This window comes from Acipenser ruthenus, chromosome 35 (genome assembly GCF_902713425.1).
Source record: "Acipenser ruthenus chromosome 35, fAciRut3.2 maternal haplotype, whole genome shotgun sequence".
Lineage (NCBI taxonomy): Eukaryota > Metazoa > Chordata > Actinopteri > Acipenseriformes > Acipenseridae > Acipenser > Acipenser ruthenus.
In genome coordinates, this window is record NC_081223.1 from 10,460,255 (window position 1) to 10,488,085 (window position 27,831).

General features: G+C 42.4%; 1 protein-coding gene across 4 annotated transcripts; it reads left to right on the plus strand.

The window, feature by feature from the left end:
• Positions 1 to 4,860: 4,860 nt before the first annotated feature.
• On the plus strand, positions 4,861 to 27,344 carry LOC117395415 (synaptotagmin-11). 4 transcript variants are annotated; one of them, XM_059007324.1, is made up of 4 exons: positions 4,861 to 5,130; positions 16,388 to 17,271; positions 22,906 to 23,026; positions 24,273 to 27,344. In XM_059007324.1, the coding sequence occupies exons 1-4, from the start codon at positions 5,097 to 5,099 to the stop codon at positions 24,581 to 24,583; spliced, it is 1,350 nt and encodes a 449-aa protein (XP_058863307.1). In that variant the 5' UTR covers positions 4,861 to 5,096; the 3' UTR covers positions 24,584 to 27,344. The 4 variants fall into 4 exon arrangements, with proteins under 4 accessions (XP_058863307.1, XP_058863308.1, XP_058863305.1 ...); XM_059007325.1 differs by having other exon boundaries at positions 4,862 to 5,130; positions 22,909 to 23,026; XM_059007322.1 differs by having other exon boundaries at positions 4,863 to 5,130; positions 22,906 to 23,029.
• The last annotated feature ends 487 nt before the right edge of the window (positions 27,345 to 27,831 follow it).

Below are 27,831 nucleotides of genomic sequence, written 5' to 3' on the forward strand. Positions count from 1 at the left end.
GAGGAAAGAGGAGACTGCTGCACCCTGTCTGCAGAAAACACTAATATACCTGTTCTGTATGGCTTGATGTCTACAAATATAATTGTCAACTAAACCGTGTAGTGAGCGGATTTATTTGGTGGAGTCCACAAGTAAACATCCCATAGTTTCAGAACTCCCCCCTTTTTAGGTAGATTACTGAAATTACCAGGAATTTGCACAATTGAACCCTGGCTGAATATGCCCTGAACTAATAGTGCAAATCAAAGCAATTCATGCAGCAATAGAGGGTGGAACAATTTATTTAAATAGGTGCTTGATCATTTCAATGGAACTCGGTACAGGTTTGGTGTGAGTTTATAATCTTGCTAACTCTTTCAGGCACCCTGCTTCTAATGCAGTCTATGACTTGCTGGCTGCTGTACCTTCCCCATCCTGCCCTCACTGTGTAAGGACTCTGATGTTAAAAAGCTGTTAAAATATTGTATCTGGGCAATATGTGGTGGTGTTTACTTGTGTCACCAGTAGATGTCGCTCTTTCACTGTTGTTGTTTGTACAGACCTGCAATGCTCTGCACTACAGCTAGGAAGAAATGCTTTGATGTCACTATGGCTTGCTCTATTGTGCAGCCTACCCGTATGATAAGTGCACTTTTAGGGTGGGGTTCTTAGTATCTGGGGAGCACGCAGGAAAATATCAGCCCGCTGTGCTTTTAGAAGACAAAAGTCATGACCATTTTTTTCATTTATTAAAGCAATCGATAGGAAAATAGAAATATAAAATAAAATAACACTTTTAGTATGTATAGGAAAACTATGACCACAAATTACTGTGTGAAATATGTAAATGTGACCCCTCCCTCACCCCCAAATATTTAATTTTGTCAAGATGATCATGATATAAATATTCCATTTGGATCGTGTTGTATTTTCAATAGTTACATCTGTGTGTGTGTTTCACCTTCAAGGTAAGTCAAGGATAATTAGACACCCTTTACCTCCCCCTCCCCCCACAAAGTCAATGTTAAGACTCTGCATTGTTGTGACATGTCTGATTTTTATCGTCTTTGTTCACAAATTGGACATTAACCACCAAATCGCTGCCTGTAAGGCGGGGATCAATATGTAATCTAATTACACGCTCTGCAGAATTTTGTGGTGAGTGTGGCTCACTAATTCCTACATAAATATTAATAAAACAGCACAGCGAGTCTAAAAGTCACATTAATTTATATATATTAATTTATATATATAAATGACAGTATATTACAGTATATTCTCATTACTGTACTGCATTAGCTGGCTCTTGGATCCTCGGTATTATTGTGGCTAAGTGGCACAAGGTAATTGCTATGACCCACTTAACAATATTGTGTGTTTAGGGAGGATGGAATACAGAGTCATTTTCCAGAGCAGCAATTAATCTTCCTCTTTTATTGAGCCCTTGTGTGAACTCATGGCATACACAGCTACAGCACACAGAGGATTACTGTTGCCTCAAATCAATCACCATCTTAAAAAAAAATAAAAAAGAGGACAGTTATTCTCTAAATTCCCTCCTGCAGCAACAGCGGCAGGTTTGACTGGCTGCAGCTTTGTGTATTTAACTCTCTGAATGTGCTCCACAGAGGTTGTGCGAGGACAGCAGACTCTGAAAATGTCAGGGCATCAGGTTCCTCCAGGACACAGAATAGAATGTCTTACTGTGAAGCAAGTTCAGCTATGCGGGGACATATGAAAGAATGAATATAAAATGGCATGGTGTGGCATGAAACTCTAGGCTGCGTGTGCTCGATTATAGAGAAAATGTAAGAGACCAGAAAGATGAGGCAGGATGGGTTTAAGAAGAAGAAGGGGGGGTTAACACTGGCTGTTCAAATGCATTGCTTATGCATACATTAATGAGCCAGACTTCTTGGAACGCAATTGAACTCCACAGTAGCTTTGGCAGGGCTTTGATTTGTCAACAGAATTAAACAAGCAAAAGGGGTTGTTCTTTTTTTTTACACAGAAAGAGGAAGGAGGAAAGCAGTAGTAGCAAGACTGTGCATTACTGCTTTCCGATTGCATGCAGACAACAACGGAATAAGGTAATGGTGTAGAATTGAACACCACGACTGCATGACACGGTAGAGCCAGCAAAGTATGCATCTAGTTACTCGCGTTATACCAGCGTGGAAATCGAAGCACGGGGACGGGCAGGGCTGCAGCAAGAGAGGTCAAAGGGCACCGTGTACTCGCCACCTTCAATGCGTTTTTTTTTAATGTTTTGTTTCTTTAAATGATTCCTGCCCAATAAAATGTGATTTATTGGTTCAATTTGTCTCCCTTATAAAAACTGTCTCACGGGACAGGTTCCACACTGCCACGCAATCAGCTGACAGGCCCACGCTGCAGGGACAGTTTTTCAGAGCGGTTTTTCTCGCATTTTTTTTTTTTTAAAACTAATAAAAAAACAAAAAAACCTGGTCATTTTTACAAAACTAGAGCAAACAACTGAGCGATGTGTTTCAAGTCCTCTGAAGCACTGTTAATTGATTTTTTTTGTAGCATTTTGTAACATTAACAAGATTTTTTTCTCGTTAATAAATCAATTAAATCAATTAACGAATTGAGTAACCCTTTGAAAATATGACCCATTACATGAAAAACACAGGCGCTATCACAGGGACAATGAAGACGAGGTTCCTCAGTCATACGTCAATTTCAAATAATAATAATAATAATAATAATCTGCTTCGTAAAGCAATACATTTTTTTTTTTGGTTTCCTTTTTTTGGTATCTGTTACAAAATTAAGATTTAAAAAACACACACACAAAGAAATGACATAATATTTAACACAAGTCTGTCGGTAATAATAATAATAATAATAATAATAATAATAATAATAATAATAATAATAATAATAATCTGCTTCGTAAAGCAATACATTTTTTTTTTAAAATTACATAACCATTTAACTTGGTTTCCTTTTTTTGGTATCTGTTACAAAATTAAGATTTAAAAAACACACACACAAAGAAATGACATAATATTTAACACAAGTCTGTCGGTAATAATAATAATAATAATAATAATAATAATAATAATAATAATAATAATAATAATAATCGTTACCTGTTTGTTGGAAAGCAAAACTGACCGTTAATTGCGCGTGCCAGAATACATTTATTTTAAAGACGAAAAGGAGCTCGAGCGAGGAGAGGAAGGGTTGGCTTACCGGCAATGTGTAAATATAAATCATAAAAAAAAAACAATTATATTATAGGTAAAATAAGAAAATAAAATAACACACAGAACTCAGAGGTGAGAATTGAGGGGACGTTTACAGAGGTCCGGTCCGGTCGGGGTCAAGGGTCTCTCTCCGACTCGATATGCTGCTGTTATTTTCTGAGTTATTAAAATTTGATTTATGACTCCATCACACTCTCTGTCTCTGAAACACATTATTGTGTGTCAGGCTGTCAGTGTTACAAACACACTGTCAGTCTTCTGTCAAATATAGGCACAAATTAATTGTACTTGTAATGTAATACGGTTCTATAAAGTGCATTGTAAATTACACGGGAGTCAGGGCAAAATATCAAAAAAAACGTCAAAATTAGATCATTGTAAATAGCTGTTTCTTTGGAAATAGCTTTTCACATTATTTTTTTTGTTTGTTTGTTTAATGATATAATTAATACTGAATTCAGCAACAACAGCAAAAAAATACAAAATACAAAAACAATGGACATCCATTAACACTGACATCCAGGCCTACTGTGAATGTGTGTTTACTTCTTTCAGTCACTGCAGCACCTTATCATTGATTTGTTACTGATCAATAACTTATAACTAAAGGTCATGTTCGGATTTGCCAATTGAAAGAAAAACTCTACTGTAACTCGATTAGGAAGTTTGTAGTCCGGTTCACTGGGAATTGAATACATTTATTGTGCATTTACCTATTTCACCTTTGAACTAAAATAAGTGACGTATATCTAATAATAAGCACATCGAATGAAACACAAAAGAAAGGCAATTCAACTAAGCGGACAACGTGCAATTTATTATAACACAATTTGCAAAACCGTAAACACACCACCAGCCGAATACGAGCTAGCGGCGGATCCGGAACAATTCGGGATTAGTCGGAAAATCCTCGGAAAGAATCGTGCGTACGATCTGTGCTGTTCGGGGCAGGAGTCAAGGATTCGGAAGGAATCGGAGGTGTGAAGTCAAAATAAACATCATAAGATCCCAGCTTTGGAACCAAACAAAAATAAAAATAAAACATGTAATTGAAGGATTATAAAATAATTCACTATCTAGAAAGACAATAATGTTTCAACTATTATATTTGCTTGGGTATATTTTCTAAATGGAACTAAATGTATACATGTATAGGAGGCTGTGTGGTCCAGTGGTTAAAGAAAAGGGCTTGTAACCAGGAGGTCCCCGGTTCAAATCCCACTTCAGCCACTGACTCATTGTGTGACCCTGAGCAAGTCACTTAACCTCCTTGTGCTCCGTCTTTCGGGTGAGACGTAGTTGTAAGTGACTCTGCAGCTGATGCATAGTTCACCCACCCTAGTCTCTGTAAGTCGCCTTGGATAAAGGCGTCTGCTAAATAAACTAATAATAATAATAATAGTTAATGCCAATCAATGCACTGTTCTTGGACGCGGGATCGGAAACCGAGTGTGAGACTTCGGAAGGACTCGGAGGAGTTTTTTTTTGGTAAGGGCGGTAGCGAAAAGGGGGCGCGGTTTGCACAATACGGGCTGGAATGGACGAATGGGCGGGTCTGATTATAGCCCCTCCCTCTGAAGATGATCAGCATTCTAATTGGGCGGGTCTCGGCTCTCCTCCTCGACGCGAGGACCAGTCTCGCTCTGCTGCCGCATCCCTGACAGACAGAAGCAGAGCATCACTAAGTGCGCAAGAGAGCGCTTCTGTAGGCAATCAGACGCACACACACAAACCTTGCTTTATTACAGTGACCCGATTCAGTCCGTTTTCCAGATTGCAGCGGGGATACCTTCTCTTCATGGAAATAAAATAGGGACGTTTATTTTATTTCTTTAAAAAAAAAAACCCAAAAACAGCTCTGGTGAGGAGATCAGCCACAAAATGGCTGAGATCACAAATATAAGACCAGCTTTTGGTAAGTACTTTATTATAAGCGCATAATGTACTTGTTTTTATTGTCTTAATTATTATTATTATTATTTTCTCAATGCATTTATATTTGGCCGAACGTGTTAATCTAGCAATAGCCCTGAATGTAACAGTAAACAGGATGCTGAGATTGAATACAGTTATAGCACCCTCCCCACACGCGGCATTCATATGAGACATTTATAACAGACATACACCACCATACAGCGATGTAGCAAACGAACACAGTGTGCAGACAACTTAAAGCAGCAATCGTTTTAATATACACGTTGGTATCAGTATAAATGCAAACACATCTAGGTAAATATTAAAATGCACGGTTTATAATTGCGTCCTATGGAAAACAAACATTAAAATGATTTATTTGAGAAAATAACAAGGTATATTCTTTTAATTCTAGCTGTTTCGCAACCATGCCATTGAAATCCCATTTAATTTATTTGATACCATTACAGAATTGTCTGGGGGGGAAAAAATATATAAATAAATAAATAAATAAACGCGATGTCGTCAGTAAAATTGACCGTATAGGATAAACAGTCCTGCCATTAAGCTGTCATGGAAATGGATATATCAATGAGGAAGGAAAAAATATATACATTTAAATCCTGATGATCTGCTGCTGTTTGGAAGTCTGTTCGGAGCTCCTGAAGGAGGGACCACTATGCCGTATAGATTGATTTGAGAAAATAATAATCGTCATATTGTGAAATGCAATGAAAGATGCGGTTTGTTTTTTTTAAATGGCGTTGCTTGAATGCTTTTTTGTTTTGTTTTGTTTATCGAATCACCCAAATGGCCGTGTTTGACAAGCCGTTGTGCAGTGTAATGGTGCGGCCTGCCGCTGTTTAATGGCGTTGGCTGTTCTACGCTGGTCGGGATGACGTTATGTCTATTCTAGGACCAGGCATCGCCTTTCCCTGCTTATCTATTGTTATTCCAAATAGAATGTGATCTGCAGGGTCGCGATTATATAAAGCCCCCCCCCCCCCCCAGCCCTTAAAAAACTAAACAAGGGCAGAAATCGAAATGGGGAGCTTGCGGATTTATTTCAGTGATCATTGAACATTTGGTGGTATCAAATCAAGGAGGACGCGTAGATTAGAATTAATATAAGCACAGATAAGCTTGCTGTAGAGGAGGTTTTTAATTGGGGGAGTGGAATGCGCTGCATTGTGAAATGTAATGTAAGTGACGTGTTTTTTTTCCTATAGGAGGCAAGGTGATGTTAGACTAGAAAATAACACAACGTCGAGTAATAAATAGTCAACAGTATTCCCCATGCCAGTGTAAAGTTACTGCTGTAACTCTGTGAAATGAAAAAAGAAAGACAGGTGCATTCATTTAATGTCGCTGCCTATATAACATGAGAATAATGACATATTTATGATGAGAAAACAACAGCCGAGCTAGCCCGCCCCCCCCCAGCCCCCCATTCAATTACACAGCCGTTAAGACTATTAGGGCAGCCAAACCCTACCTCTGCACAAGTCTACATCAGTAACAGCAAAGGGTCTTAAATCAAAGACATTGCAAAGACCAGAGAGGTACAGTAAAACATAAGAAAGAAAATGCATAGGGAAAACTGTAAAGTGACTTGAGTTTTATCTTTATATTACAATATCCATCTACTGATCTAGTTCTGTAAAACCTCCACATGTGTTGGTATCAAGTTAATGGGTTTAATCAAATTATTACTGCAAAATTATGAATGCTATAGCATTCTTCTCACAGTGTGGAGTAGTGGTTAGGGCTCTGGACTCTTGACCGGAGGGTCATGGGTTCAATCCCAGGTGGGGGACACTGATGCTGTACCCTTGAGCAAGGTACTTTACCTAGATTGCTCCAGTAAAAACCCAACTGTATAAATGGGTAATTGTATGTAAAAATAATGTGATATCTTGTAATAATTGTCTGCTAAGAAATTAATAATATTAAAATTAATAATGTAGAATCCTCCAGAGGAAAAAAGTGTGTGTTTAAATGTATTGGTACCTAGAATTGGGTCTGATTGGAGAATGTTGGGTTTTCTGTCAGGCTTTGAATACATCGTGCACAAGATATAAAGGAAAGGGCTAGCTGGAGAGTTGAGGTGTTTGTACAGGAGACGTTTGGGTCTGCATTTCAGGAAATGCTTAAAGAAACTAAATTCAAGGGCTTGAAGTCTTTCTCAACGCCATCTCTACAATAAGGCAGACAGTACTGTAGTATTTTATATAGACTAGGTGTGTAACGATTCACAGTGCATCGATGAATCAGGATACTTTCTGTACATGATGTATCGTATCATAACAGAGGTGTGTATCGTTTGTATTGTGATCCAAGAACTGAAGCACAGCACAGCTCGTTGTAGTTCACCAAGCGATTCCTGAGTGAAGAATAAGTATGTTTTATTATTATTATTATTAGTTTATTTAGCAGACGCCTTTATCCAAGGCGACTTACAGAGGCTAGGGTGTGTGAACTATGCATCAGCTGCAGAGTCACTTACAACTACGTCTCACCTGAAAGACGGAGCACAAGGAGGTTAAGTGACTTGCTCAGGATCACACAATGAGTCAGTGGCTGAGGTGGGATTTGAACCGGAGACCTCCCGGTTACCAGCCCATTTCTTTAACCACTGGACCACACAGCCTCCTCGTTTTATAGAAGGTATGAATACATACTCTCTTCATCTCATTCGATATTTGTCTCTTGACATCATAGCGCATCATTAGTTGATTATTTCATCTTATTATGCATCATACAAGAAGCCCGTTTGTTTAGCGTGCTGGTGAACAGGAGACAAAAACGTTACTCAGCACAGGATTTGCAAATAAGAGGTCTGAAATGAAGACACTGCAAAACTGCGCTGGTGGAAACCACAGGTTCCATGTTATTGAGCTTTTTGCTTTTAATTTGTTGCTGCTAGTGGTTTTAATAGTAGCTAATAGTGCGTTCAACGAAGAGAACGTTTGTAACACTGTGTTCACACTGAACAACGCCAGCTGAACCCTTCTGTGCTCCACTCATTTTTTTAATATGGTGTAACACAACAAAGAAACCTTTTGTATGCAAACGATATGTGTGAACTGCGATACTAGGGCACTTTTTATTATTATTATTATTATTATTATTATTATTATTATTATTATTATTATTATTATTATGAATAAAAACACTTTAATACATTGATTTTTTTTTTTTACATTTTATCAATAAATCACTGTAAAATATAAAACAAACCTGAAATAACTCGTTGAGCTTCCTCTGAGCATCCATCGCCCAGTCAAACTCCTCCTAGCCGCCATTTTTGTTCCACTCCAGACAGCCTCTCCAGATCGTTCCTCTCTGTTCGCAATCGTTCGTCACGAACACCAACAGAAAAAAATGTTCGTGAACGTTTGCTTCGTTTAACGCACCCCAGGTTTAACATTTTTTAACCGTTGTCAGAAATATGCAGGCAAAAGTGTACAGTGTAGGCCAGTTCACTCCATGATTACTGCCTTTTCCTTACAGAATTAAATGCTGTTCGTATTCAGTCTTGTACAGAAATGCGTGTTGCAGTAATTTATAAAAGAGTGGTGGAGGGCTTCTTATTGGGAACAAACATTCTCAATACACTCATGTTTGATGTTTAAATGTGTTTAACGGTTAGGAAACGAAACAGGAATGACCCCCATCCTGCTACCCTTGGTGGATTGGATGCACGAGCAGCTCAGTGCTGAGCTGGGATGAGGTAGGGGCACCTCAATCCTGGCTGGGTTTGTGGAGTGGGTTATACTGGGGAGCCCTCTGGGAGCTAGGTTGAGCCCACCAAACTCGGTTCGCTTGTGAACTGAGCGGGATTCGAACCCAGGTCCCTAGAGGTGAAAGGCATGAGACCGATAGCCTCGTGTTCCCCCGCCAAGCTTTTTTGATGTGTCGCCAAACATGGTCATTTTTAATCAATATTTATGTCTCTGGAGCAGCCTGCAGTTAATTTCTGAATTTCATCATGTAGTTATTTGTATTATTTATTTATTAGATTGCTGTAGCTTTGAGAATAATGGTTCCTCTATGCTACACGGCAAGGGGAATAGGGAACAACTACAAGAAATGACCCTTATAAAAATCTCCCATAGTGAAAGCATAGCAAAGTGTAATAAAGCACAGGTAAGCATGGTAAATCACAGGTAAGCATTGTAAAGAATAGCAAGGTAATGAAGCATATTTCTAAATATGGGGCACCAGGGTAAACTATGATAAATGCATAGTATGGTAAAACCGCAAAAACACCATGGCAACTTTTATAAGGTTAAGGGCAAAACATTCCCTCTAGTGTTTATTAACTCCTTCTTTTAAAACCCAACATACTGTACATGTAATTCAGAGTCAAGTGTTGCAACACTGACACTGTAACAGCGCCTGTCATAAGATAGGAGTGTATTAAAGACTACAGTAAACACTATGGACCCGAGTCAAGCGGACACACGGTTTGGTTAATTCCCTAGTCAATGTTGTAATAAGGCATTATCAGAAACATTTGTCTGCTTGACTTTTAGAGTGTTACCTCGAGTCAATAAGATTTCAAATTGTCGTAACAACAATAAACAATCTTTACTTCCAATTAAATTGATAGGAATTCAGTAGGGAAGATAAAGGAGCCCGAAGCAAACTCTGGGATTTGTTAGTTTGCAAGTGATCTGATTAGTGCCACTTGTTACAAAAGAGTTAGCAGAGAAACACGAACTGAAACCAAGCTGTTGAATGCAGCCCACAGCACACACGCTAATAACTGCAGGAGGTTTAAAATGCAGAACAAAACCAGACATTCTGCATTTTAAAAAATGATTTATTTATTGATTGGTTTTACTGGGTTATTACTCAAACTGATACCAAGGTCTCAGTCAAAAGGCACCACGTTTCAGACAGCTGCAATAGAGAGTTCACCATGCATACGAAAAAAAGAACTAGAACCAATTACTATGCTGTAGTGTCTGCAATCATTGTGAGAGGTTTTGGGTTCTGCTGCCTGTCTGGAGCATCCTAGATTCTGAGATCAATAAGCTACTAACAACCAAACGAGCAAGATGGGCCTCCTCTCGTTTGTAAACTTTCTTATGTTCTTTTGTTCTTAAATGCCAGCACTGAATAGACTTCATTTAATTAAAATCATGTGACAGCATGACTTTTCAACAACGTTCTGTGTGTGTGTGTGTATATCTATCTGTCTTTCTATCTATCTATCTATCTATCTATCTATCTATCTATCTATCTATCTATCTATCTATCTATCTATATATATATATATATCAGTATTGAGAACACTTTGGTATTCGAAAGCAAGACTCTTATCAAAAGCCTATTATTATACATAACAATAAAACAGATGCATGAAAACAAACTAGCCGATCAGAAATTGATTAATTGCCAAGTGGCTGCATCTCTACCATTTATAAAGCGTCTCTGTTTGTCTAGCTACAGAAGAGAAGCCCTTCAGTTTGAGCTACAGGCAGTGGTTTGGCATGACATCATCACCTGAGAATGCAGATGGCACTGCAGCGGGAGGTCCCAGTGTAACTCAGGACTGTTGTGCTCTGAGCTCCTATTAGCACACGCTTTAGTCCTCTGATTCCATGTTGGGTTTACAGGATAGAATTCTTGAGATCTAAAGCAGCCGTCTCTGTTTAAAGGAGCTGGTATCTGTGGGTGATGTTATATGGACACTAGGAAAACAAAATCCCTGGTTGAAATAAAAAAATGGTGGTACTTGAGGACCACAGTTGTAAACCACTGATCCTGAATTAAAGTAGGCAACGGCACTTCTATTGAAAACAATGAGCCCTATTCAGAGAACGGTAATTAAAGACACTAGCAACAGTGTATATCTGTATATGAAGAAGAGAAGTAAAATATAGCTATATACAGGCGCAGACAAAAGTACATGGGCAGTTAAAAAAAATCAGAAAAACCACAGAGTGATTTCTGTCACTTCTAATTGTTCTATTAAAAGATATCAATTAGAGATTCAGCTTTATAACACATTATTACATAACATACATACAAAAATAACATACAAAAACTAATTTCATACGTTGACAAAAGTATTTGGGCAATCAACATATTTTGTATGAAACCCATTCGTTGCTAATTATTGACAATTATCATGATTGAAAACCAACCCCTGATGATAGTTAGAGAATAAATAAATACATAATCGTCAAGTGCTGAAAAATAAATTGGAAATGTGTGATTAAAAAAAGCAACAAAAATGGTTCAAGCTAAAGAGTACAGCAACGATCTCAAAATGGCAGTGATGCAACTAAACGAAAAAGGAGAAACTACCAGAAAAATAGCAGAGAGACGCGGTTTACCAAAAAGCACTGTGCGGGCTGTTATTGACAAACACAGGAGAACAGGATCTACTGCAACTAGCTTCATGTGTGGAAGAACAAGAAAGATTTCTGCAGAATCTGGAAGAACAGAGCAGCCCGGCAAAATCCTCGGGTTACTGCAAAAGATTTGACCCAAGAATTGGGAGAAGATGGTCAAGCAATTCACGAGCGAACAATTCAACATACCTTAACAAGACGAATGTCCATGGGTGAAAAACCAAGATGCAAACCATTGTTAAAAACAACACACAAAAGAAAGCGATTTTTTCCATTGAATACTTGAAGAAGCCTGATGATTTCTTCAACCAAATTTTATGGTCAGACGACTCCAAGAAAGCAACAACATGTTTGGAGGAAGAGAGGAGAAGAATTTAAAGAAAAGTTCATCATGCCTAGTGTTAAGCATGGTGGAGGCTGTGTGATGGGATGGGCTTGTTTTTCTTCCTCAGGCACTGGTGACATTTGTATTGTAGAAGGATCAATGAATGCTGCAAAATATCAAGACAATTTGCACTCTCATTTGTTACTCAGCGCTAGAAGGTTTATTGGACGGAAGTTTGTATTCCAGCAGGATAATGACCCTAAGCATTCCGAAAGGAATTCCTGATAAAGAAAATCACAGTTATGGATTGGCCATCTAAGTCCCCAGACTTGAATCCCATCGAGATGTTGTGGATTGACTTGAAGGCTGCTGTTGCAAAAAGGAAACCAAAGTCGATTGCAGAACTCAAAGCTGTTTGTGTTATTATTATTATTATTATTTATTTCTTAGCTGACGTTCTTAGCTCGTGTTGAAGAATGGGCAAAATAATATCTCCGGAAAGATGCCAGGAACTGGTTTCAAGATACAAAAAAAGACTGCAAGCTGTACAGAAATCAAAGGGTGGGCATGTTAAATACTAATGGAAGGGTGCCCAAATACTTTTTGTCAAAGTATGAAATTAGTTTTTGCATGTTAATTTTCATTTTATGCATGTTATGTAATAATTAGTTGTTTTATTATAAAACTGAATCTCTGCTTTAATTGATATTTTTCAATAGAACAATTAGAAATGATAGAAATCAGTTTTTTTCTCATTTTTTTAACTTTTGTCTGCGACTGTATATACTGTGTGTGTGTATATATATATATATATATGTATGTATATATATATATAAAAAGCAGTTTGATGTTTTTGAATTCTCTATCTCTATTTAGATAGATAGATAGATAGATAGATAGATAGATAGATAGATAGATAGATAGATAGATGTACAATTTTTTCTGTTGAATTAAAGATATATATTATTTTAGTAACTTATAAAATATTAAAGAACTCATGCAAGTGGATTGGTCCCGATGTGGGGAACAGCAGGCCTATTGAAGTATTCATGCAGGTGCTTGCTTCCTGGCGTAACTGTGGAGGTTCATTTATAACGCTGCAGAAATTAGTTACCAATTCTACAAGCTACTGCGCGGTTCTCAGGAGGAATTGAATATTTTGTACGGCCTATTAGCAAGTAACAAGTAAGAGGGGAGGCTGAATTACAAGGCTTTTTACATAACCAGCTGAATTTGTAATATTGGCAGCCAGATAGAGGCAAAGTGATTCATGTCTTTTTATAAATCGTGATGCATCATTGCATGACATGTTGTAGTGGAGGTTGTGTGTCGTGGTCCTGACCAAAAATATTGCGTACATACTTGTGGCCAACCCAGTGGTTCTTGAATGATGAATACATGTGATTTATTTATAGCTGGTACAGTGTGATAAGCTCCCCCAAGCTTATTGAAGTTTGAACAAGATTTGTACATCATTAATGATATTTTGTTCCTATTACTAATCATACAAATCATCCTATCAGGACCATCACATACACTGTTACAGAATCTGTAAGGACCATGCATATTTGTGACAAGCATAGTATGGTGACTTAGAGCCTACACAAGGTAGTTTTGTAGATAAAGCAAGGCACTACCTAAGTACAAGGGGTACAGTCTGCGGAAAATAAGCATTCTGCTATAATATCGAATTTCTTTAATGCACAGCTTTGGGCATTCTAGCACTGCTTGGTATCATGCTGTGATTTATAGCACCTGCAAAAGCCCAGCATTCACACAATAGCAAAAGGACATGGACTCGGGTGCCTGTCTGCTGGCCCTGTGCCTGGCTGTAGTTCCTGCTTTCCATTATGCAGTAAAAGCCTGGATTATGTGAACGTCGGTTTTTCTGAGCACCCTTGTATCAGCTACACCGTTTGAATGAGGAGTCCTGTAACTGTTATATACTGCTTTATTATTAATAGACAAGGTCAGGATCCAGCTGTATGCGTTTTCTAATCATCACCGGCCTTTATTTAGTCTGTTGTCAGTTTCACTGAAAAGAGGGAACAGGTTGCTGAAAAGAATCCTGTTAAGTGTCTGAGGTAGAGCTGGTTGTGATGTCACCGTTTGGAACGGAATTTGCGGCTGAATGGAATTCCCAGAGGTGCCTCGGGTGTATGGTTTTTTAAAGCAGGTGACGTCAAGCATGCTGATATGGAGAGCACAGCACGGTGATGTCATGAATAGGTGTTTCTCTGAGGTGTGTCGTGCGCTCTGATTGGCTGAATGATCCTGAGCAGTCTATAATTCACAGCTATATAAAAATAAAGATATTATTATTATTATTATGGAAAAAGACAAAGACCTACTATTGTAAAACATGCAGAACATTATCTGCCAGTGTAAAGCCCAGTGATTGCTCAGTAAAAGCATTGTATAATGCAATATTAAAGCTATTCACTCTTGGAGGGAGGGAGTGTGCGACTGAAAGCGAGAGACAGGAAATAAAGCAGGAATGAAGGAAAGCAAGAGAGTGGTTAGGAGATGGAGGGATAATGGTATCCAGTCCCTGGGGGGGCGTGCATCTAAGCAGCTGGAGGAACTGGCTCTGTCTTCAGCACTTTCCAAAATCTTACATCAGCCAATGAAAGGTCCCCCTGGACTACCATCATCCAATCACAGGCAGGCAGGGTGAGATTGTCTCTGTGCTGTTTTCGTGAGCTGTAGTTATATATTTTACACTTAGTTTGGTATATCTGGAGGGCTGGTCATTCAACAAGGTTCTCAGAAGCCTGATTTCTGGTTTGTGATGCCAGCTACGAAGACTTAGGAACTGATCTGCTGAATGTACCAGAACTTACTGAATACGTAGATCCATGCATTTGCAAAGGATATGTTATCTATACATTTTCTGGTTCTGCTTCTTTGGTTCCCCTCAAGAGCCAACGATTTACCGGCACTGTTACATTGCTGAGGTGGAATGAAAGGGTAGGGTATAGTTATAGACAAAAAGGTTCAGGTTGTAATGTTGTGTTAGTGAAGCATCCCAGAGTTTCAGATAAATTAACCAACAGCAACACCGCAAGAGACTGATCAATAATTAACTGCATACATGGGCTGTCATCTCTCCCCCTCTCCCATTACTCTCTGATCAATAGCTGTTTTTACAGGGCCCACGTACCCGAGCTCTCTCTCCTCCCTTCTATCTCTTTAATTGCCTGTCTGTCTTGGATCATTAACTGTTTATAACACACATTCCTGCTATGAAAATAAGTCAAGCACCATTTACAGCACTTCCTCTAGAAGTGTTATTCTGCCACTGAAATGTGACTTTGCCCACAGAACAGTCCAAGGTGTCCAGCAAGTCAAAACATGCTTCTGAAAAGACTCCTCAAGGCTGATTTTTTTTCTGGAGTGATGTGGAGAGGGATCATGTTAGCGCCGCACTGTGCTGTGGAGCCTGTGCACCACTGATATGCTTCCCCACCTCACTTCAGAAAAAGGTCTTCGTTCGAGAGGTCGCAAATCTAAATAAAGTGGAAGTTCTTGTTTCGAGCCTCTGTTTTAACAACGAAATGAAATGCCGAGTGATAGACGTGCGTCCGGTTTGAAATCTTTTGCCAGGAAAATATTTCCTGAGCAGTAACATCGAGAGCGACTATTTTACACAATTAATTCAGTTTCTGAGTTCCTTATTTCACTGCGTTTTTTGTTGGTTTCTTGACAGTAGTTGCCGTGAGCATTTGCTTAAACCAGAACTCTGCTGTAACTAAATTTAGATCCTCTGTGAATATCCATCCAGGCGATTTCGCTGGAAACACACACACAGAGAGATGTCTGAGGGATGGAGAGTTCTGGCTGGACCTTGTGAATGTCCTGTGTTCCAAACGCAGGCTTGTTTTTTAAGTGATCTAATCGGAGCGTCTGTTTGTTCAGCCGCTGGCCTCTTGTGATTTTAAACACAATGGCTTGCGAGCTGTGTCTGCGCTCTCTCTATCTCTCTCCCTCTCTCTCTCTCTCCCTCCCTCGCTGTCTGCTGCTGTCAGCACCAGTGGGCCAGACAAAACCAGACACAGCAGGACAGAGCCAGCGTTCCCATCTCCCTGGGGCTGCTTCCGAATGAAATAAATAAGACGAGACAGGCTCCCCCTCCGTCAGCATCCTGCCCTCCCTGATATCTCAATTCTAACCCATTTCAGGTCATTTTTTTAAAAAATCCAGATTTAGGTCACTGTATCATCAATTTGGGTTTTGATCCTTTTTTTAAATGCAGACAAAGTGCTTTTAGTTCAGTTGTTTTGCAATCTTGTTTTGGCACCGAATGGTATTTTCAATGCAGACAGAGCGAATGGTTCGGTACTATCGAAGAGGCAGGACAAGGGCTGAAATAGTTAGCAAGCATGGCACAGATCTACAGAAACAGCAATAGAGAGAATCACCGGGAATGCACATGAAGGCACAAACGCTTGTCTGCTTGACTCGGTTTCTTCTAGTTTCGTTTTGTTAACGCTATTGAAGGCACTAGCATTAGGAAGGCTGATTTGGTAATCTCCCCTCTCCTCTCTCCTCTCTTCCTGACACAGATGTGTCTCCGGTGCTGGCCGGGTTCATCGGCGCTGGGGTCCTCGTGCTGGTGGTGTCCCTGGCCGTGTTCGTGTGGACCTGCTGTCACCGGCGCTACCACAAGAGCCTGGGCACCAACAACAACAGCGGGGAGCTGAGCAGCGACCCCCCCTACAAGTTCATCCACATGCTGAAGGGCATCAGCATCTACCCCGAGAGCCTGAGCGGGAGCAAGAAGATCGTCCGCGTGGTGCGCAGGGCAGGGGCTGCCAGACCGGGCCCCGGGGGAGACTGGGGGCCCAACACCGTGCTGGTGGAGGCGGCACCAGCGAGCGGGTCACGCAGCGAGCCTCACCAGCAACACCCGCGACAGAACAGCTACGCCCCGCAGCGGCTTCCCATCCGAGCCGACTACAGCCCCGACCCGAGTCCGGAGCCCAGCTTGGGGCCCAGCAGCCTGGCCAGCAGCAAGATGGCTTCGCCCTTCACCCCCCTGGAGCCCGAGGAAGCCAAGCTGGGCACCCTGAGCTTCTCGGTGGACTACAACTTCCCCAAGAAGGCCCTGGTGGTGACGATCCAGGAGGCGCACGGGCTGCCGGCAGTGGACGAGCACGCGGGCAGCTCTGACCCCTACATCAAGATGACCATCCTGCCCGAGAAGAAGCACCGGGTGAAGACGCGGGTGCTGCGCAAGACCCTGGAGCCCGTGTTCGACGAGACCTTCACCTTCTACGGGGTGCCCTACAGCGGGCTGCAGGACCTGGTGCTGCACTTCCTGGTGCTCAGCTTTGACCGCTTTGCCCGCGATGACGTCATCGGAGAGGTGGTGGTGCCGCTCTCCGGGGTCGACCCCAGCACGGGCAAGGTGCAGCTCCAGCACGACATTGTCAAGAGGACCATCCAGGTGAGGCACGCAGGCACACACGAGACACGCAGAGACCTGAGACACAGAGACCTGAGACACACAGAGACCTGAGACACACAGAGACCTGAGACACAGAGACCTGAGACACACAGAGACCTGAGACACACAGAGACCTGAGACACAGAGACCTGAGACACACACTGAGACACACACTGAGACACACAGAGACCTGAGACACGAGATCTGAGACACACAGAGACCTGAGACACACACTGAGACACACAGAGACCTGAGACACGGAGAAACCTGAGACACAGAGACCTGAGACACACACTGAGACACACAGAGACCTGAGACACACACTGAGACACACAGAGACCTGAGGGGGGGAGAGAGAGAGGGAGGGAGAGAGAGAGGGAGGGAGAGAGGGGGGAGGGAGAGAGGGGGGAGGGAGAGAGAGAAAGAGAGAGAGAGGGAGGGAGAGAGAGATAAAGGGAGAGAGGGAGGGAGAGAGAGAGAAAGAGAGAGGGAGGGAGAGAGAGAGAGAGGGAGGGAGCGAGGGCGGGAGCGAGGGAGCGAGAGCGAGAGCGAGGGAGGGAGAGTGAGGGAGGGAGAGAGAGCGAGGGAGGGAGGGAGCGAGGGAGGGAAAGAGAGCGAGGGAGGGAGAGTGAGGGAGGGAGAGAGAGAGAGCGAGGGAGGGAGGGAGAGCGAGAGAGAGAGAGAGAGAGAGAGAGAGAGAGAGAGAGAGAGAGAGAGAGAGGATCAGTGTTATCTCAGGCTGCACCCAATCGATCCAGGAGTGTAATAAAGGCTGCCCTGTAATGAGCTTTATCACCGGCCTCCCAGGCACTCAACCAGCATAATAGGAGAATGGGGCTAATGACCATTACCCACTCAGTGATAATGAAGGGTAATGGATAGAGGGGGCTGGAGGCAGGCAGGGTCAGGGTTCGAGTACAGGTTGGCAGAGTTAGCAGAGTATCCCAAGATCCAAAATGATGTGTGTGCGTGTGTGTGTGTGTGTGTGTGTGTGTGTGTGTGTGCGTGAGTGTGTGCGTGTGTGTGTGTGCGTGTGCGTGTGCGTGTGTGTGTGTGCGTGTGCGTGTGCGTGTGTGCGTGTGCGTGTGTCAGTGTGTGTGCGTGTGCGTGTGTCAGTGTGTGTGTGCGTGTGTCAGTGTGTGTGTGTGTGTGAGTGAGTCTGAAATCAGAGTTTTATGTTTGGAATGTAAAGTAGTGGAGGAAAGGACGATTTTAAATATTAATGTGACAGCTGCTAAAAGTGTCGTGTTCAATACAGCCAGCTATAACTCAGCACCCAGGGGCAGCACAGGACCGCCTTCACCACAAAATGAGGCCAATTATTATTACTTGAAATTGATTTCTGGTGTTTTTTGTACAGACAGGGCTATCAGGCAGTAAACCCTAGCTGTAAATATCCTCTCCCTGCATGGCAATAACTATTCACATACCTGGGCTCTTAGCAAAGTGCACTGTGCTCACAGCCAGCATCGCTGGACAAACCAACAGCCCTTCTGTCATTACACAGGATTTAGATTCCTTTAGCTTTCCCTCCTTTTGTGTTAAGAACATGAGAAAGTTTACAAACGAGAGGAGGCCATTCAGCCCATCTTGCTCGTTTGGTTGTTAGTAGCTTATTGATCCCAGAATCTCATCAAGCAGCTTCTCGAAGGATCCCAGGGTGTCAGCTTCAACAACATTACTGGGGAGTCGGTTCCAGACCCTCACAATTCTCTGTGTAAAAAAGTGCCTCCTATTTTCTGCCCCTTCATCTAATCTCCATTTGTGACCCCTGGTTCCTTGTTTCTTTTTTCAGGTCAAAAAAGTCCCCTGGGTCGACATTGTCTATACCTTTTAGGATTTTGAATCGGATCACCGCGTAGTCTTCTTTGTTCAAGACTGAATAGATTCAGTTCTTTTAGCCTGTCTGCATACGACATGCCTTTTAAACCCGGGATAATTCTGGTTGCTCTTCTTTGCACTCTGAACTTTGAAGATTAAACACATTCTAACCCTTTTAAAGTATGTGGGAATGTTGCTAACCACACAGATAACCAACAACAAGAATAGTTCAGATAAACAACCTACAATGTTATGTGTCGGAGACTACATGGGGACAACACTGGCTTTAGAAACATCTGCACTTATAAGCACTAAAGCCAGCATCTAGATTTCACATGCATATTGCTAATAACGTTTAGACAGAATTTTAATTATAACGGAATGATTAGATTACTTTTAAAGTGACATCAGCTTCATCTCCTGTATGGATATTGTATAAGTAACATGACTTTATTCACAGTGTCCATCCAACATGCGTTTATATTACAGTTATAAAGTACTGAGCCTGCAAGCAGGCGGTTCGAGAGGAATATGGGGTCCCGGTACATCCTGTTGGCTCTTACCATCAATTCTGATAGCAAAATATGAAAATGTTCCCACTTAGACAGTGCAGTAAGCCTCAATTCAAAGGGGCAGTGGTGACCCAAGGAGAGCTAAGGCTGGAACGTTTGTGTAGGGATGCGTGTGCGTGCATGCGCGTGTGAGTGTGTGTGTGTGTGTGTGTGTGTGTGCGTGTCCGTGTGTGTGTGTGTGTGGAGCCATGTGCTTCTCAGAGCAGGAAGCAGAGAGAAGGGAGGGGAGAGGAGAGAGGAAAGGAGAGGCGAGAGGAGTGGGAGAAGAGAGGGAAAAGAGGAGAGAGGAGTGACGAGGAGAGGTGAGGAGTGAGAGTAGAGAGGCTTGGAGAGACGGGAGAGAGGAGAGACGAGAAGGGTTTATTTTTATTTTCATGCAATATTTATCACAAGAAGCTCGAGCTGAGTGCAACAGTTCCTTTAGAAATCCTTCCATAGCCTCCCTCCTGCTGGACAGGGGAACGTGGAGGCAGTGTAGGGCTCACAGAGCTGCTTGATTTCTACCATCATGGTCTTTATATATATAAGTCTCCCATAGTAAAAGCACAGCAAAGTGTGATAATGCATAGTGAAAGCACGCTAAAGCACAGGCAAGCATGGTAAAGAATAGTGAGGTATGCTAAAGCCTATTATTAAACATGGCAAACCAGGGTAAACTGATAGAATAACCAGGGGAAAAGCATACAAAAACTGAAAAAAATACTGTGCAGAAATACTGTGCTAAATATATGGGTAATTACTCCTATAAGAGAGAGAACTCTGCAGAGGCAGGAGGGTTGAGAGAGAGAGAGAGAGAGAGAGAGAGAGAGAGAGAGAGAGGAGAGGTGAGAGAGTGGGAAGGAGGGAGAGAGAGGGAGGGAGGGAGGTGAGAGGGAGGGAGGGAGAGAGAGGGAGGGAGAGAGAGAGGGAGGGAGGGAGAGAGAGAGGGAGGGAGGGAGGGAGAGAGAGCGAGGGAGGGAGGGAGAGAGAGCGAGGGAGAGAGAGAGCGAGGGAGGGAGGGAGAGAGAGAGAGAGAGAGAGAGAGAGAGAGGAAGGAGCAGTGTTATCTCAGGCTGCACCCAATCGATCCAGGGGAGAGAGAGAGAGAGAGAGAGAGAGAGAGAGAGAGAGAGAGAGAGAGAGAGAGAGAGGGGGGAAGGAAGGAGCAGTGTTATCTCAGGCTGCACCCAATCGATCCAGGAGACAGAGAGAGAGATGGCGCCCCCAGCAGTTGAATCCCTGTAATAACGCAGGCTGTGCTCACACAGCCCCCCACGGCAGGGTGATGTCATCGTGCTTGGCAGGCTGCTCCATTTCCAGTAATTCAATTTCCTGCCACTTTAGAAGTTCAGCTCCAGCCCCAGGCCGCCTCCCACAGCTCGTCACCCTGGCAACAGTTAGAGCTCTGGAATCAAGTCTGTCCAATCAGTAGCAAGGGGAGGCCTGCGGGAGGGGGGGTGAGGGGGAGGCTGGTTTCAGCAATAAATTCAAGAAATTCAATGATAAGCACTTTGAGCTGTTTATTCCAGAATAACAAGGTAAGGTAAAGCATATTATTAAACATGGCAAACCAGGGAAAAACACCCGGCTACCCACAAGCCCCCTAATTATATTTTTTCTCTGGTTTGTGTGCACTTTTCCTGTCTGAAAATGTCGCGCTCACGTCAATTTGGTGGAACCCTCAGAAACGTTTCCTGTAGTAAAAGCACAGCAAAGTGTAATAAACTACGACGAGAGAATGGTAAGGTGCATTGTTAAGCACAGAGAGGTATGACAAAGCAAATGAAAAAAACATGGGAAAGCAGGGTATAACCATGGGAAAAGCACAGGAAAACTTATCATGCAAATTTATTGTGGTGAACTAAGAGAAGTAGCTGTGATTAGCATGAGTGTGTCTGTGTGTGAGAGGATCGCTGATCGCTGTCTGAGTGTGTCTGTGTGTGAGAGGATCTCTGATCGCTGTCTGAGTGTGTCTGTGTGTGAGTGGATCGCTGATCGCTCTGAGTGTCTGTGTGAGAGAGGATCGCTGATCGCTCTGAGTGTCTGTGTGAGTGGATCGCTGATCGCTCTGAGTGTCTGTGTGAGTGGATCGCTGATCGCTCTGAGTGTCTGTGTGAGTGGATCGCTTATTGCTCTGAGTGTGTCTGTGTGTGAGCGGATCGCTGATCGCTCTGAGTGTCTGTGTGAGTGGATCGCTGATCGCTCTGAGTGTCTGTGTGAGTGGATCGCTTATTGCTCTGAGTGTGTCTGTGTGTGAGCGGATCGCTGATCAGTGAGTGTGTCTGTGTGAGTGGATTGCTGATCACTGTCTCAGTGTTTCTGTGTGTGAGTGGATCGCTGATCGCTGTGCTTTGTTTCAGCAGTGTGTGAGTGGATCGCTGATCGCTGTGCTTTGTTTCAGCAGTGTGTGAGTGGATCGCTGATCGCTGTGCTTTGTTTCAGCAGTGTGTGAGTGGATCGCTGATCGCTGTGCTTTGTTTCAGCAGTGTGTGAGTGGATCGCTGATCGCTGTGCTTTGTTTCAGCAGTGTGTGAGTGGATCGCTGATCGCTGTGCTTTGTTTCAGCAGTGTGTGAGTGGATCGCTGATCGCTGTGCTGTGTTTCAGCAGTGTGTGAGTGGATCGCTGATCGCTGTGCTTTGTTTCAGCAGTGTGTGAGTGGATCGCTGATCGCTGTGCTGTGTTTCAGCAGTGTGTGAGTGGATCGCTGATCGCTGTGCTGTGTTTCAGCAGTGTGTCAGTGGATCGCTGATCGCTGTGCTGTGTTTCAGCAGTGTGTGAGTGGATCGCTGATCGCTGTGCTGTGTTTCAGCAGTGTGTGAGTGGATCGCTGATCGCTGTGCTGTGTTTCAGCAGTGTGTGAGTGGATCGCTGATCGCTGTGCTGTGTTTCAGCAGTGTGTGAGTGGATCGCTGATCGCTGTGCTGTGTTTCAGCAGTGTGTGAGTGGATCGCTGATCGCTGTGCTTTGTTTCAGCAGTGTGTGAGTGGATCGCTGATCGCTGTGCTGTGTTTCAGCAGTGTGTGAGTGGATCGCTGATCGCTGTGCTGTGTTTCAGCAGTGTGTGAGTGGATCGCTGATCGCTGTGCTTTGTTTCAGCAGTGTGTGAGTGGATCGCTGATCGCTGTGCTTTGTTTCAGCAGTGTGTGAGTGGATCGCTGATCGCTGTGCTTTGTTTCAGCAGTGTGTGAGTGGATCGCTGATCGCTGTGCTTTGTTTCAGCAGTGTGTGAGTGGATCGCTGATCGCTGTGCTTTGTTTCAGCAGTGTGTGAGCCGGGGAGAGCTGCTGGTGTCCCTGTCCTATCAGCCTGTCACTCAGAGACTGAACGTGGTTGTGCTGAAGGCCAAGCACCTGCCCAAAATGGACATCACTGGACTCTCAGGTAGCCAGTATTTACTCCACTGTAACCCCTCACTTCAAAGAGATATATTGATAATAAACCACAAGACCAAATAATCATCAGTTAAATTAGACAATCATTGATTTGCCTATTTTGACAATTTTAACCCAAGATTTTCAGTTCTAGTGGTTTGATTTCATATGTACAATGATCACAACTACGGAAGCAATGGGGTGTTCTAAGACATGCGCACACTGCTGGAATTTAAAAACTGTTGATATAAAACTTGAATTCCAGTTAGACAGTTCTTGGTCAGTGACCATTTTCTGTCTTAAAGTAGAGGACTTGAGTGAAAAAAAACAAATACTAAATGAACAAACCTTAAATCGTCAGTTTGACAGCACTGGAGAATCAAGCACCTGTACGTGGTGTGGTGAGTTCTGCAAGACGGGGACTACCAGGTGCTGTAAAATGCTCTAACAAAAGCTAGCTAAAAAGGTTACTTTGGCGGATCTAGCCTATGTTATATATATCTGTGACAGGCAAGTGGGACTGAAGAGCAAGCCCTGAACTCCTAATCAAAGAGCTTTAACACAGACCTGTAATTGCAATGAGAAGGCTGTGGTATGTCCTGTGGTGACACGTTGTTTAAGTATTAAGGTAGTCTTTTCTGTTATCTAAGGGATAATGGCACTGCTGTAGAATTGCAGAATGGAACTTCTGTGCCGATAAAGCCTGAGGCCGTGGCTCGGGGGGGGCATTATTTGAACGAGGGAGAGCCATTTGTTAATAAGAAACGCCACAGCAATGCTGATATCGCTATTATAGGAGGCTGTGTGGTCCAGTGGTTAAAGAAAAGGGTTTGTAATCAGAAGGTCCCCGGTTCAAATCCCACCTCAGCCACTGTGACCCTGAGCAAGTCACTTAACCTCCTTGTGCTCCGTCTTTCAGATGAGATGTAGTTGTAAGTGACTCTGCAGCTGATGCATAGTTCACACACCCTAGTCTCTGTAAGTTGCCTTGGATAAAGGCGTCTGCTAAATAAACTAATAATAATAATAATACAGCCTTTGATAGTTATTATTTATTTGACTGTTTGTCTGAAAATAAGGAGCCCATTGAAAGAGGTCACTTTTTTGACAGCTGGGCTCGAATGACAAAGCGTTTCATCAGCATTTAGAGTCACGTGTTCCGTTACTGAGCAATAACAGGACGTCCATAGAAACCAAAGGGAGAGCCGTGTGGGGTGGCTGCGTTAAATCTCGCTCTCTCTCTGTCTCCCGCACAGACCCCTACGTGAAAGTGAACGTGTTCTACGGCCGCAAACGCATCGCCAAGAAGAAGACCCACGTGAAGAAGAGCACGCTGAACCCCGTGTTCAACGAGTCCTTCATCTACGACGTGCCCGCTGAGCTGCTCCCCGACATCACCGTGGAGTTCCTGGTCATCGACTTTGACCGCACCACCAAGAACGAGGTGGTGGGCAGACTGGTCCTGGGGGCACACAGCCCCACCGCAGCGGGCGCCACCCATTGGAAGGAGGTCTGCGACAGCCCTAGGCGGCAGTTTGCTAAGTGGCACTGCCTGGGAGAGCACTAACGGGAGACAAGACAGACAGACAGACAGAGACAGACAGACAGACAGATAGACGAGATACTACTACTACTACTACTGCTTCAAGCATCTTTCAAAGGAACTTGTACAGAATACAGAAAAAAATTAAAAATGACGGACTTGTTTTAGTGATAGTGAAAAAGACTATTCTATTAATACTGAGCTCAGCTCTTTAGTGATTTTACAGGGCACTGGAAATACTGAGAAACAACAGATTGACAACCCAGGTGTATATTGATGGTGATGGTATATTCAAATCTATTGCATGCCTGTAAAAAACAAAACAAAAAGTGCATATAACTCTATAACTGTTTAAGTAATTATTCTCACTTTCTTTTTTTCTGCCATAAATAAAAGGGTTTTATTTCTGCAGCAGGGTGTTAAAAAAAAAAACGAACCGGGGGTTTAAAATCCAGACCCATGAGAATTCAGTTGTAAAGGAGGTTCTGGGATCCCAAGCACTGTGTTTTTTTTTAACCAGGTGTGGGGGTCAGCGACATCATTCAATGAATTTATCTTTACTTTGATCAAACAGAGTAAACATTCTTGCAAGCAAATCAGAAAGTCAGGACTGGAAAACGAGAATCCCATTGCCAAAAATCAGTAAATAACAACAGCGTACCCCAGTCGAGGCAACACGATGGATTTGGAACAGGTATTGCACAGTATAGGTTGTGGTCCGGATACGAGAGCAGCCAGACAGATCCCGAAGCTTAAAGAAATGCTTATGAAGACAGGGTTAGGGAATGCATTCAGCCAAGGAATATTTCAGGTCTGATTGACAAGTTTTCAAGCCTTATAAGGAGAATATTTTAAACTCAGAATCCAGGACCAGAGGACAGCTGGAAATTAGGTGGGGACAGACTTGGGACAAAGTGGTGAGGGGGTGTGGAATAGGTTACCGTGGGTTACCTAGCCTTGTTGTCGAGGCAGGATCAGTTATTAGAATCCAGACAGGGATTGACGGTCTCAGTGGCCTAGTTTGTCGTTGTTCTTTTCTGACGATACGGTCTCTTGCTCGCAGTCTCTCTGGTGCTGGTACGGTACTGTAACAGACTGCTGTGTTTTAGTTACACCATTGTGCTGTTTTCTGAACCAGACAGATTCTGTCAGTCGTTGTAATGGCAGAGAATCAAATAGTAGTTTTTTTTTTCCATTTATAAAATCCTAAATGGTTTAGCTAAAGTAAAAATTCAGTGCTTAAATGTGAAACGTTACAAATACTTAGATTCTGTCCTGTTAAACACTAGAAACATTACAAATACTTAGATTCTGTCCTGTTAAACTCTAGAAACATTACAAATACTTAGATTCTGTCCTAAACTCTAGAAACATTACAAATACTTAGATTCTGTCCTATTAAATCCCTTAGCATTGATGGGCCAAACACCTCTTCTCGTTCCCAAACGTATCTTGATCAGCATAATGTAGTAAAAGAGAAAGCCTTTTTATTTGTATATACAAATGTCCATTGCTTGTGTAAGACCCCTCCCCCTGGTCTCTGTGCCCCTCCCTCCCTCACTGTGTGGCATCCAGGAGCCAGGAGGTTGAGTGAACGGGGGCACTTTCTGACTGGACTGTGGGCTCTTCAACCGCAGGGCAGCCCTTTGGAGAACACACCGTACCTTTACAGTCAAACCCTGGGAGTGGAAAGCATTTTTAATAAAATTAAAAAAGGATAAAAAATAAATAGGGGAGGGGACCCATAAGAAACTCGCAGACAGCTGGGAAGAAGATTGTACATACTGTAATATAAAAAGTCTCAAATCGTGTTTTGTTTTTTATTTCTTACAAAAATATAAAACTGCTGCCACGTATTGGTTATGAAAAAAAGAGAGAGAAAGCGATGCTACCCCCACCCCCTGTTTATCAATAGCGGGAGTGCTGGATTTAAAAAGGGGGGGCTCAATTGGGCTGAACAGTGACTTTTTCCTATCCCAACATTTCTTATATTTCACATGCACAAAAAAACACTGACTTGTGATCATATTCAGAGAAGCATGCATTAACCTCTATCAGTGCAACTCTATTGAAACCCTTTGATTTCAGGACTGAAAAGACTGCTTAGTACATTCCAATTAGCCTTTCTGTGCAGTTTATAGACAATAATAACTGGAACTGTTTCGTTATGAACAGCAATCTTCTTCATTTGAACATACTTTTCATATTTTTGATAAAACGTTTCCCTGAAATTGAGGTCCTAAGCATATCAAAAATAGATTAGCGGGAATAATGTGGTTCTGGTCTGGACATAGGTTAACGCTTCACAGCTTCACTCACTGTCAACAATCCTGTCTTGTGTATTTCAGCCCAAATGTCAAATCCTCGAATCTAGTATTTCTGTATATAAATCTACAGTATATATTTCAGAAACGATCTGATTTTGTTCTGTTTTATTTCTATTATTTTCAATGTTTCAAGGTGTCATAGGGTGCTCCCTATCACTCTCTCTCTTTCTCTTTTGAATCATCCTTCTTGTCTGGTCTGTTGTAAAACTGAACTGGGAAAAAAAAGTGTAATAATACTACTAATGATGATAATAATAATAATCATAATAATAATCATAATAATGCTAATAATAACAATAACAATGATACTACAAAAGTACTTTATGTGGAAGTAAAACTGAGCTGTGTTTGAACTGCATAATGCCATGAACTATATGCTAATATATTACCCTGTTGCTAACTTGTATGTTGAATTTGTTAACACACACTGAGCGTGCAAATAAAGACTGATACACGACTGTCGTTGGTAAATGTATTTGATGTAAATCACATTTCAAAAAGAAAACTTATTAGCAACATAGAAAGCACACGCTTCTGGGACCGAGGCTGGCTTTTGACTGGATTGTTCGTAAAGCCTGCACTCTGTAATGTAAAGAAAAAACGAATCTCCTAGGCCAGCAACATGCTGATCATGAATTCAACTACTTCCAGTTAACTGTCCTGCAAGGCACTATGCAATGCAGAACAGCAAGGCGTTATCCTTGTAGACATTAGGGTCTGTATGTCTCGCGTACATTTGTACACAGTGAACCGCTTATTCAGTTGGTATGACACCTGGTAAGGACATTCTTCCGCCACCATTGTTAAAAACCCTTTTCATGCTGTTAAAACTGTTTACGTGAATCCTATGGTGTAGAAGTTGCCCTGGAAAGACAAAGGAGATATTATTTGTTCTTATTGTATGACTTATATTGTAACACTTGAATGTATTTGTATTTGCTTGCG